The sequence below is a fragment of the Halichoerus grypus genome, chromosome 5 (genome assembly GCF_964656455.1).
Source record: "Halichoerus grypus chromosome 5, mHalGry1.hap1.1, whole genome shotgun sequence".
Lineage (NCBI taxonomy): Eukaryota > Metazoa > Chordata > Mammalia > Carnivora > Phocidae > Halichoerus > Halichoerus grypus.
This window is the reverse complement of record NC_135716.1, coordinates 148,046,801-148,059,401: the sequence shown is the minus strand read 5'-3', so window position 1 is coordinate 148,059,401 and position 12,601 is coordinate 148,046,801. Positions and strand designations below refer to the sequence as shown.

The 12,601-nt window shown below is 37.5% G+C and overlaps 1 protein-coding gene and 2 pseudogenes across 6 annotated transcripts in view; all 3 read right to left on the bottom strand.

Annotated features, from left to right (window-relative positions):
* Positions 1–12,601, bottom strand: part of FAF1 (Fas associated factor 1) — a 503,750-nt gene that overhangs the window by 287,630 nt on the left and 203,519 nt on the right. For all 6 annotated transcript variants that reach the window (XM_078073166.1, XM_078073168.1, XM_078073169.1 and 3 more), the window contains one exon: positions 639–730. In XM_078073166.1, the coding sequence (XP_077929292.1) occupies positions 639–730 (92 nt within the window). The remainder of the gene's footprint in view (positions 1–638; positions 731–12,601) is intronic.
* Positions 2,313–9,148, bottom strand: LOC118538293 (elongation factor 2 pseudogene; annotated as a pseudogene).
* On the bottom strand, positions 8,551–10,908 carry LOC118538290 (cytochrome b-c1 complex subunit 7 pseudogene; annotated as a pseudogene).

Below are 12,601 nucleotides of genomic sequence, written 5' to 3'. Positions count from 1 at the left end.
CACTTTCTCTGTCAGACAAAGAAACAGAATGTGAAATATTTAATACCTGAGGCTGCTACTGGGTCGTTGAGAACAGCAACTACTGCCTTAAAATTGCAACACTTTATAAAAATTCTTAAAGTACAATTCATCCCATGCACTTGCCACTACCCAAGTAAACAAAGATTCTTACCATTAAATTTTCCAAGTTTAAAAAAATGTCTTATTATTATCTTTGTTCCATTATCAATATTGACATACATGTATACATTGTATATGACTTCTTTCAGGCCAGTAAGTAATTGCTCAGTAAATTATTATTCCAGGGCACTTACTGACACCCTATGAGGTTTGATAAAAAAGTAAAAGCTCTCAAAAAAGAGTACCAAACTAACTCCTATATTAACAGTTAGAAATAGGAAAAACATGCCATATAGTGTTCTCATTTACATACCTAACTCATTCAAAACTATTGTTGGCTTACCATGAAAATGTTTTAACTTGAAAAACACTGTTGGCTGATTCCTTAAACTAAGTTACTATTACCAAAATCTACTTCTGTCATATGTAACAAAACTAATAAAAACCAATTTTTATATATCATTTAGTCAATTGCATGACTTAACTTTCTTTTATTTCTAGGCAATTAAGAAACTCACACTGTCTTCCACATCTCCGGTCTTCCAGCCTTTCAACAGCATTTTAGACACAGGTATCTGAAGTTCATTTTCTAGAATCTGTTTAATCTCTCCTGTATAAATAAGAAAAGACTGAATATTACTAACAAAATAATGCAATCAACATTTGTCCATATCCAGGGCTACCAATAATATTAGGCATATGGTATACAGTCAATGACATTTGTCTGATGAATAAATAAGAAAATTTCCATATTCCAAACTTCAAATCTTAAACAAATGTTGCCCCTTTGAAGAACTCAGGCTTCAAGATTAATTATGACAAAAGATTCTACAATTAATTAACTAGTTAATTAATTACATAGCTTTTTAAAAGAAATAGATACCAGTGATTGGGGCTTTGATTAGAAACAACGTATTTTAAGCCAATCAACTGACAATACCACTATGTGCTCAGCATGTGGTAGGAATAGCAGGTAAAGTATAAAACTTGAAGTGGTATAGTATAAGCAAAGCAGATTTTAGAATGAAGATTTGGGTCTTGAAGAAATCGAATATCTATTCTTAGTTTTTGTATCATAAAATGGAGAATAATATTGCCTTTCTTAACTATTTCCAGGGTCTAAGGATAAAAGGAAATAACATCCATGAAAGCAGCTGAAAAATAAAGCCAATGTATATAATCTAGAAGACAATTTAAATTATGTTAAAGAGAAAAGCAACAGAATTTCAAAAAGAAAAAAAAATGTATTGGATAAGTAGAGAAGGCTTTATGTGAGAGATGAGACTTAAACCCAGATTGAAGGATAGCTGGGTTGTGAAGGAGTGCCACACCAAAAGTTATTCTATTCAGTGAAGACAAAAGACTTAAAGGTAAAAAGGCAAAAATGAACATGATGCTAATGAAAAACAGTGAGGAATCAAAATTTTCCCAGTGCTCCACAAATTATTTTTCAGGAATCAAGTCTACTTATAAATCAATCAGCTAATTTCTAGAACTACAGTATATTAAGCAGATTGTTGAATCAGAATATAAAAGTATTGCATATATCTACTTCTATTAGGTTGCTGCTAATCCAGCCTTTTTTTAAAAAACTTTATTTTTAAAAGTATACTTTTTCATACTTTATTTTTAGAGAGAGAGAGAGAGAGAGCACATGAGCAGGGAAAGGGGCAAAGGGAGAGGGAGAGAATCTTTTTTTTTTTTCCACCACCATAACAAATTTATTATTCCAATGGCACTAATACAGCTGGAGGTGCTCACGGTGACACCGCACAGTTTCCTGCCTTCTAGCTTCTGTCCAAAGAGAAAGGTCTACCTGCTTGTTCCCTCCCCCTTTCTGGGGGGAAAATCCACTACAGACCATTTACCCAAATAAACCTCTTAATGCGTTGTTTTTTTTTTTTTTTCTTGGACATTTGAGTTTCTGAAATGGTAAAAAGTATTGAGTGTCCCATGCCGCCTCCCCCACCCCCACCGGCCAAATAAGTCCCAGCTGCCAGGGCATTTCTGTTGCCTCTGAAATCTTGAAATAAATATCGAAAGAAACGGCATCAAGTGTTCACACTGAGTGATGGCACTGAGTGGGCCCCAGAACCTGTCAGGTAGAGCGTCCCCGTGGACAGTCTCAAGGTGTTACGGAGAGTGCGAGGGCTTGTTGCTGTGGTCGATCGTCAGCCGGATACAGTGCTGAGTCCCATCCGGGGTAGTGGGTGGCAGGGGAGGGCTGCCTAGAATTTGTTCAGGAAGTTGTCCAGGGCCGGGATGCCTTCCTTCAGGCCTTTGCGCTTCCGTGTTTCGGCCACCACCTGGCTGGGGCGGCTGTTGTCATCGAAGGGATCCCCCGGCAGGATCTGCCAGTGGTCAAAAACGCACTGGGGGAAGGCCTGGCCACCAGTATTGGACCTCAGGTCAGCGGTGAAGCCAAAGGACTCATTCACGGGCAGACAGGCCTTCACGACAAACATGCGGGTGCCGGCCACCTGGGACTCCTCAAACACCTGACCCCGGTTCCTGTTCAGGACACCGTAGATGCCACCAACCACTTGTTCCGGACACTGAATCTCCACAAGGTAGATGGGCTCCATAAGCTGGAGCTGGGCAGTCAGCACACAGCGTAGAGGCAGCGCCAGGCAGTGGGGATGATCTGCCCCCCCCACCCCGTGCTGGATGGCATCCACATGCAGGGTCACGTCGTGGACATCAAAGCGCACACCACACATATTCTCTTCACACAGAGCCCCCTCTTTGGTGGCCCACTGGAAGCCAGCTACCATGCTATCCTTGATCTCATTGAGGTACTGCACACCCTTGGTGATGTCTGTGAGGACATTGGGGCCAGTGCCGTCGGGCCGAAGCACCAGATCTTGCGGGCCTCAGCCACATCCCACTCATACTTCTCAGCCAGATAGTGGGCCTGCTGCTTGAGCTCCTGCCAGGCGGACACCTCGCCCTTGTCAATGTCCTCAGCCAGGCCGTCAGGGAAGGGCTGTGCCTTCATGTACAGCCGGTTGTCCTTGTTGGGGAACTTGGACAGGCAGAGCACATTCGACTCCTCACTGACAGTCTCACGATAGGAGACTAGGTGGTCAGATTTCTTGATGGGAATGCAGGCATGGTCCTCCTCCAGGTCCTTCAGACAGATCTCCAGGTGCAGCTCCCCAGCCCCTGCAATGATGTGCTCTCCAGACTCCTCAGTGATGCACTGCACCATAGGGTCCGACTTGGCCAGCCATCTCAGACCCTCCACTAGCTTGGGAAGGTCAGCCGGATTCTTGGCCTCCACAGCAACCCAGACGACAGGGCTCATGCTGAACTTCATCACCCGCATGTTGTGGGCATGCTCAAAGGTAGTGATGGTGCCAGTCTTCACCAGGAACTGGTCCACAACCACCAGACCCACAATGTTCCCACAAGGCACATCTTCAATGGGCTCCACCTAACGGCCCATCATCAGGATTGTCCTCTGGATGGGTTTCAGGTACAGGTCCTCCTTCTTCCCAGGGGTGTAGTTGGGTCTCATGATCCTGACCCTCAAGCCAGTGGACACCAGCCCAGAGAACACACGACTGAAGGTGTAGAACTGACCTCTGTGGAAGGTCGGCAAGAGGGAGAGAATCTTAAGCAGCCTTCATATCCAGCATGGAGCCTGATGCAGGCTCAATCTCACAACCCTGAGATCATGACCCGAGCCAAAATCAAAAGTCGGACACTTAACTTACTGAGCCACCCAGGTGCCCCCAGTCTATACTTTTAGATTAACATATAATTCAACCCCATTTATAATAAGTGATTAAATACTGAAAAAAACTGATTGTTATATATTAAAAGAGGAAAAATAATTCCATGCTGACAAAGGAAAAAAACTTATGCTACACAAGTACTATGGAAATACAGTTGCCAAAGTAAGCAGTGCTACAATCAAACACTTCATGGCCTTAGTGACAAAGTTTTACTTCCCCAAAGAAAATTCCTATCTGGGCACTTTTGATAGTGATTAAACATCATAATATATTTTACAAGCACAAACTTTTATCAACTTTGGACTTCAAAAAAATGTCACTGCTGACAAAGAATTGTTCTTTTATGGAAATGGTAGAAAAAATAAGCCATACTTTTTATACCAAATATATATAAACATTGCCTTTTCATTTATGGCTAAGGTTGGTATTTCTAGAGCTGTACTTGTCTGGAATTGAGCTTATGCTCTTGCAAGTCTGCCCAGTGCTTTCCTCTTAGAAACCAATCTTCACCTTCTATAGACTCCTGGAGATACTCTTAGCATTCACAACCTGAAAGAAGTTTCTTAAAGAAAAAACAAAAAGAGATCTTAAGTTGAAGTTGCAGTTACTCTTTGCAACAAGCTTGGGTAACATACAAAAAGTCTAATTCCACAGGTAGAGAAGAACAGAAAATGAAACCAGAATCTTGACAGCAACCTGATTTCCTCATATTTTAAAAACTTATTCTGTTGGTCTCAATTTCTTCTTCTGTAAAGTGGGGATAATTATAGTACCAACACTTCATTGGGTTGCTGCATTAAATCACATAAGGCATGGAAATATTTTATATTAGTATGTGTCTCAAAAAATGTTGGTTATTTTGATTTGTATTAACTAAGGTAATACACACATAAATGTCTAGCATAGTACCTGGCCAGTATAGATTCTAAATAAACAATAGTTATTGTTTTAGGGATATCCAAAATAATATAGGTCAGTGAAGTACTGGAATGCAGGAAGTTTCAGAGCCAGTATTCATATCTGGGTCTGCCTGACACCAAAGATCTTAACACAAGATGGCACTGCCACTACAGCATCCTAATATGTTACTTGGAAAAATGAAGCTATGCAGATGTCATTAAGAGCAGTCCACTGAATTTGCAAACCATATATCTGATAAGGAGTTAATATCCAAAATATATAAAGAACTCACAACACAATAGTAAAACACACACACACACACACACACATACACACACACAATCCAATTAAAAATGGGTAAGCATGGGGCGCCTGGGTGGCTCAGTCAGTTAAGCGTCTGCCTTTGGCTCGGGTCATGATCTCAGGGTCCTGGGATCGAGCCCTGCATTGGGCTCTGCACTCAGTGGGGAGTCTCCTTAAGGATTCTCTCCCTCTTCTCTGTCCCTCCCCCTTGTTCTTACTCTCTAAAATAAACAAAATAAATCTTTAAAAACAAATGGGCAAAGGACCGGAACAGATATTTTTCCAAAAAAGATACACAAATGGCCAAGAGGTAAATGAAAAGGTGCTCAGCATCACTAATTATTAGGGAAATGCAAGTCAAAACCACAATGAGATATCACCTCATGCCTATTAGAATGGCTACTATCAAAAAGACGAGCGATAATAAATGCTGGCAAAGATGTGGAGAACAAGGAACCCTTGTACACTGCTGGTGGAATTGTAAATTAGCACAACCACTAGGGAAAACAGCATGGAGGGTCCTCAAAAAATTAAAAACAGAACTACCATATGATCCAGCAATATATTCAAAGAAAACAAAAACACTATGTCAAAGAGATATCTACACCCTCACGTTCATAGAAGCATTATCTACAATAGCCAAAATACTGAAGCAACCTAAGTGTCCACTGATGGATGAATGAATAAAGAAGTTATGATGTATGTGTACATTTCAATATTCAAACATAAAAAAGAAGGAAATCCTGCCATTTTTGATAACAGGAACAGACCTTGAGGGCATTATGCTAAGTGAAAGAAGTCAGATATAGAAAGACAAGTACTATATATCGCACTTACATGAGGATCTAAAAAAAGAAAGAAAGAAACACACAGAAAAAGAGATCAGATTTGTAGTAACCAGAAGTGGAGAGTTGGGAAGTGGATGAAGGTGTTCAAAAGATACAACTTCCAGTTATAATATAATAAGCACTGGGGATGTAATATCACAAAAAGATACTCATACCCCTTTGAAACAAAAACCTTCTCCCACCCAACCACTGATCTTCCTTCTCACTCTAAAGATTAGTGCTGTTACCTTTTATGCCTGGGTTCTTTTGCTCTGCATAATGTTTTTGACATTCATCTACACTGTTGTGTGTACCAATAAGGTTCTTTTTCATTATTTAGTAGTATTTCATTATTTTGTAAGGTAGGCAGCTTCTGAAATCACTTCCAATGCTCCCCACCCTCATGGTATTCATGCCGTTTGTAATTCCCTCTCCCATGAGTGTGAGCTGTACCAAGTTACTTCTAATGAAGAGAATATAATAATGGTGATGGGATGTGACTTCTGAAATCAGTTTTAAGACTATGGTTTCCATCTTGCTAGCACACTCTCTCTTGCCCTTTACTTGTTCTGATGAAACCAACTGCCTTGTAAACTGGTATAGAGATAGGCAAACATAGTAAGGAACAGAGGGCAGCCTCCAACCAAGAGTGAGTGAAGAGCTGAGTCTCGGCTCAATGCCAACGTCGAAATGAATCCTGTCAGCAACCACATCAGTGATCTCAAAAGTTTATACTTCCTTAGTTGAGCCTTGAGATGACATACTAATTGCAGCCCATAAGAGACCAGCTAAGCCATGCCTGGATTCCTCATCTACACAAACTGTGAGATAACAAATTGTTTTCTTAAATCACTAAATTTTGAGTCATTTGTTACACAGCAACAAATAAAATACATATGGATATTGCACAATTTATATATTCTCCTGCTGATAAATATGTTTGTTTTTTCCCTACTGCAAATAAAGCTACTATGAACATTGTGTAAACCCTTTTGTAAATATGTGTTGATTTCTCTTGAATAAATACCTAAGAATGGAATTGCTAGACTGTATGATTAACTTTATTTTAAAAACTGCCAAACTGTTTTCCCAAGTGATTATACCATCATGAATCCCACCAAAGTTCCAATGGCTGCATATCACTATCAACAAAAAGAATTTTCTGTCTTTTTAATTTTAGTCATTCCAGTGGCTGTGGTTTCTAACTATGGTTTTAATTTGTATTCTCTGATGATTAATAATAACTAATGACACTGATCATCTTTTTGTGTGCTTAATGGCTATTGCCTATCTTCTATAAAGCACTGAATAGATGTGTTACAAGTGGACCTTGCATTGTTCTTAATCTTGGGGGGGGGAAGAATTTAGTCTTTAATTATCAAGTATATTAGTTGTATGTTCTTCAGCAATGTGCTTTATGAGGATGACAAAGTTTCCCTCTATTCTTACTAGTTGTGAGTTTTTTTATTTTACAACATGAATGGGCATTAAGTGCTTTTTCCTCCACCTACTAAAATGATCAGATGAATTTTCTCATTTATTATTCTAATATGGTGAATTACAAGAATGATTTATAAGCTGCTAAACAAGCTTTGCATTCCTGAATAAACTGACTTGACCGTGAGGTATATTATATACATGTGTATTTTATTACATTTTACTGAATTCAACTTGCAAATATTTTTTTAAGATTTTATTTATTTATATTTGAGAAAGAGTGAGCAAGAGAGTGCACGAGCGGGGTGGGGGCAGAGGGAGAGAAACAAGCAGACTCCATGTTGAGTGCAGAGCCCAACTTGGGGCTTCATCTCATGAACCTAAGATCATGACCTGAGCCAAAATCAAGAGTTGGACCCTAACCAACTGAGCCACCCAGGCACCCAACCTGCAAATATTTTGTAAAGAATTTCTGCCTCTATAATTTTAAGAAATATTGGTCTGTACTTTTCTTTTCCTGTAATGTCTTTGTCTGGTTTTAGTATTAGAGTAATGCTGATTTCATGAAATGAATTAGGAAATACATTATCCTTTCTCTATTTATGAATGATTGCTAGTATTTCTTCCTTAAATATTAGATAGACTTTACCAGTGAAGTCATCTAATATTGGGATTGCTTTCTGGGAAGGTTTTTGATTATCAATTCAATTTATATATTTGATGCACACCTATTCAGATTTTTTATTTTTTCTTCTGTTGGCTGTAATCTGTACCTTTAAAATAATCTTTATAGCTTCTTAAAGTTTGATATATCTTTTAAATTTACTGGCATAAATTTGTTCTTGATGTTGCCTTATAACCCATTTAACATCTAAAGGTTCCTTTCATTTCCAATATGAACAATTTGTGCTTTCTTTCTTTTGTTCTTATTCACAGTATCAAGTGAATTATCAATTTTATTCATCTACTCAAAAAACAGCTGTAAGTTTTATTTTGTTCATTTTCTCTACTATTTATCCATTTTCTGCTTTATTGATTTCTGTTTGTGTGTATACACATATATAATTTGCTTCCTTCTACAGTTACTTTGGAATTTTATTTGCTCTTTTTTAAAAAAATTCCTAATAGCTTTATTGTAATTGACATGAAATAAACTGCACATATTTAAAATCTACAATCTCGTAAGTTTTGATAAATATATCCAAAAAGTGAAATTCATCATACGCAAGTTTGTAGGTTTATGCATAAAAAGGTTTTTTATGCCCCTTGGTAATTCCTCTACACTCTCCTTACTTCATCCCCAGAGAACTGCTAATTTGATTTCTGTAACTATGGTTTAGTTAGAATTATCTATGATTTTATATAAATGGAACTGCATTAATATACTTTTTAAATCTGGCTTCTTTCATTCAAAAAAGTCTGAGATTCTCCCACATTGTTGTGTGTAACAACAGTCCATTTCTTTTATTCCTAAGTAGTACTACATTATATAGATATACAACAATGTGTTTATCCATCCACTGGTTTATGGGCATTTGGGGTTATCTATAGTTTGGTGCTTTTACAAATACATTGCCATAAACAATAATGTACATGTCTTCATAGACATGCTTTCACTTCTTTTGGGTAAATACCTAGAAGAGGAATGGTCATTGTATAATAACTTTGTAGAAAACTGTCAAACGCTTTCCTGAAGTGGTTTCTACTGTGTTATCTTCAAATTTACTAATCTTTTCTTCTTCGCCGTCTGTTAATCTTACCTGGTAAATTTTTCATCTCAGACATCATGGTCTTCATCTCTAGACACTCAGTTTGGGCCATTTTAACATTTTCAATGACTTATTATTTTAAATCTTTTCTTTTTTATTTTCATTTTTTTATAATTACATTAGACATTTATTTAAAGTAATACATTTGCAGCTCAAATAGTTCTAAATTGTACATTTCATGTTTACCCAACTTCTTAAAAATATTTGTAGGACAGCTGCTACCACAGATTTCAATTCCATGATTATTTCTTTGCCCATTCTTCTCTTTTATTTCCCAAATAACTTCTTTCAGATATGGTTCAAAGTAGAATTTATCCTCTTCATATTTTATCCACTGCTCTTTAGGCAAAATCTGCTGCCTCATAGTCAGGTCCAGTGCTCTCTTAATGCGAAACATCCTGTTGTTATAAAGGTTCTCAAGAAGACTTCTTATGGCCTCTTTCACAACATCATTCTCAAATATCACCTTGCACTAAACCCAGTTTACTGAACTCTGCCACCACAGGCAACCACAGGCTTGCTCACATTTTTTACCCTTTTCCTCTCTCTTTTAAATGTAAGCATAAGAGAGCTATAAAAACTATTTTAAAATGTCCATACCTGCTAATTCCAACATCTATGTCAGTTCTGAGTTGTTTTTAATCTCTCTCCTCATTATGGGCCAGGTTTTTCTGAATTTTTGAATGCCTGGCAATTTTTATTGGATGCCAGACATTGTGGATTTTACCTTGATGGGTACTGAATATTTTTTTATTCCTATATTCTTGGGCTTTGTTCTAAAATGCAGGTAAGCGGGGCGCCTGGGTGGCTCAGTTGGTTAAGCAACTGCCTTCGGCTCAGGTCATGATCCTGGAGTCCCGGGATCGAGTCCCGCATCGGACTCCCTGCTCAGCGGGGAGTCTGCTTCTCCCTCTGATCCTCCCCCTCTCATGCTCTCTGTCTCCCATTCTCTCTCTCAGATAAAAAAAAAAAAAAAAAAAAAAATCTTTAAAAAAAAAAATAAAATGCAGGTAAGTTACTTGGAAACAGTTCAATGTGCTTGGGTCTTTCTACTAAGATGTCAGTGAGTATCAACCAAGTAGTACTTAATCTAAAGCTAATTATCCCCCGTTACCAATGCAAAAGCCTTGAATACTCTATCCAAGCTTCATGAATTATGAGGTTTTCTTTTCTAGCTTGTGAGCACAGATACTATTCCTAATAGTATTCCTTCTAAGCCTTTTGGGTGGTTTATTTAGCTGTTTTAGGAGTGAAGGTAAATCTTGTTGCTATAAGTCAAAGGAGGGGAGGGGACACTTTTCCTACTTCTTAGTAGAAGGGCTGATCATTGCTTTTAGAACTTTCTTCTTTTGTAATTAAGCATTTGAACCACAAATTTCCCTCTCAATACCACTTTGTCAGTATCAAACAATGTTGGTATGCCATGTTTCCATCTTAATTTAGTTCAAAATATTTTCTAATTTCTTTTGTGATTCCTTCTTTGACCTAGTTTATTTAGAAATATGTTAATTTCCAAATACATCAGGATTTTCCAGACTCTTGATTTCTATTAATTCCACTATTGTTAGAGAACACACTTCACATGATTTTTAAACTTTTAGTGACTTATTTTATGGCTGAGTATATTTTATGCCTTAATGAATGTACCAAATGCATATGAAAAGAATGTGTATTTTGCTGTGATTATGAGGAGTCTACACACTTCAAATAGATCAAACTGGTTGATATGTTGTTCGTATTTGCTATTGGTCTGAACATTCACCATGAGAAAGGAGTGCTGTAATCTCCAATTACCACTGTGGGTTTGTCCATTTCTCATTTCAGTTCTATCAGGTTTTGTTTCATATACTTTCCAACTCTGTTATTAGGCATGTGCACATTTTTTTTTAATTTTGTTTATTTATTTGACAGAGAGAGACACAGCGAGAGAGGGAACACAAGCAAGGGGAGTAGGAGAGGGAGAAGCAGGCTTCCCGCGGAGCAGGGAACCCGACGCAGGGCTCAATCCCAAGACCCTGGGATCATGACCTGAGCCGAAGGCAGACGCTCAATGACTGAGCCACCCAGGCGCCCCAGACACGGTCACATTTATGATACCATGTCTTTGTGATGACTGTGATGAGTTGCCATTTTCATCACAAAATGTCTCCATTTGGCCTTAATAATAATCCTTGTCCAGAAGTACTTCATTTAATATTAACATAATACAATAATATGTTACTAACGTAACATTTCATATCTTGATTAGCATTTTCCTATATATATTTTAATATTATACTTTATATTTAAAGTGGGTTTCTTGTACATATATTTGGTTTTCCTTTTTTATCCACTCTCACAACCTCTACCTCCTCATAAGAATGTGAGATAGGGGAGCCTGGGTGGCCCAGCCAGTTGAGCTTCTGACTCTTGGTTTCCGCTCTGATCATGATCTCAGAGGGTCAAGGGATTGAGCTGCATCGGAATCCCAGCTCAGTGCACAGTAAGCTTGGGAGTTTTTCCCTCTTCCTCTTCCTCCCCTTTTACCCCTCCCCATATGTGTGCACACATGTGCATGATCTCTCTAAAATAAATAAATAAAATCTAAAAAAAAAAAAAAAAGAAAAAGAAAGAAAAGAATGTGAGATAATTTATATTAATTGTATTCATGGCCTTATTGTTTTATATTCGTCCTATCTTATTTTTTATTTTGGTATTTCTTTCTACCTTCATTTGAATTTATTATTTTTAGATATTCCATTTCATTTCAACCCTTGGCTTAATAACTATAATCTGCATTTCACTGTTTTAGTGATTGCTCTTGGGTTTACAATTTGCATTTTTATTTATTTATTTTTTAAGTAGGCTCCTCGCCCAGTAGGGAGCCCAACACAGGGCTTGAACTCATGACCCTGATATCAAGACCTGAGCTGAGATCAAGAGTCAGACGCTTAACCAAATGAGTCACCCCAGCACCCCAATATGCATTTTTAACTTAACACAGTCTGCCTTCAAATAATATAGGACTTGTCTTATAACAGTATACTTATATTCTCCTTTCCTGTTCTTTGTGTGTTTTCATACATTTACTTCTACATAATTCATAAACGCCACAATATACTGTAATTACTTTCACTTTTCAAATGTCTCTCTTTTTTAAAAAATTATAAATAAAAAATTTCTCATATGTACCCAAATATTTACAATTTCTGGTGCTCTTCATTTATTTGTGTTGATCTAATTTTCCATCTGTTATCATTTCCTTTCAGCCTAAGGAACTTCCTTTAACATTTCTTGTAGCTTCTGTTTGTGTGAAAAATATATTTAGTCTTCATTTCTGAAAGATACTTTTGTTGGATATAGCATTCTAAGTTAACGTTTTATTTCTTTAGCACTTGAAAATATCATGATTATCTCCTGGCTTGCACTGCTTCTGATAAGAATTCTGTAATCATTATTTTTAAATGTTTCCCTATGTGCAATGTGTCTGTGTTTTCTCACCTCTGACTACTTTTTAAATTTTTTG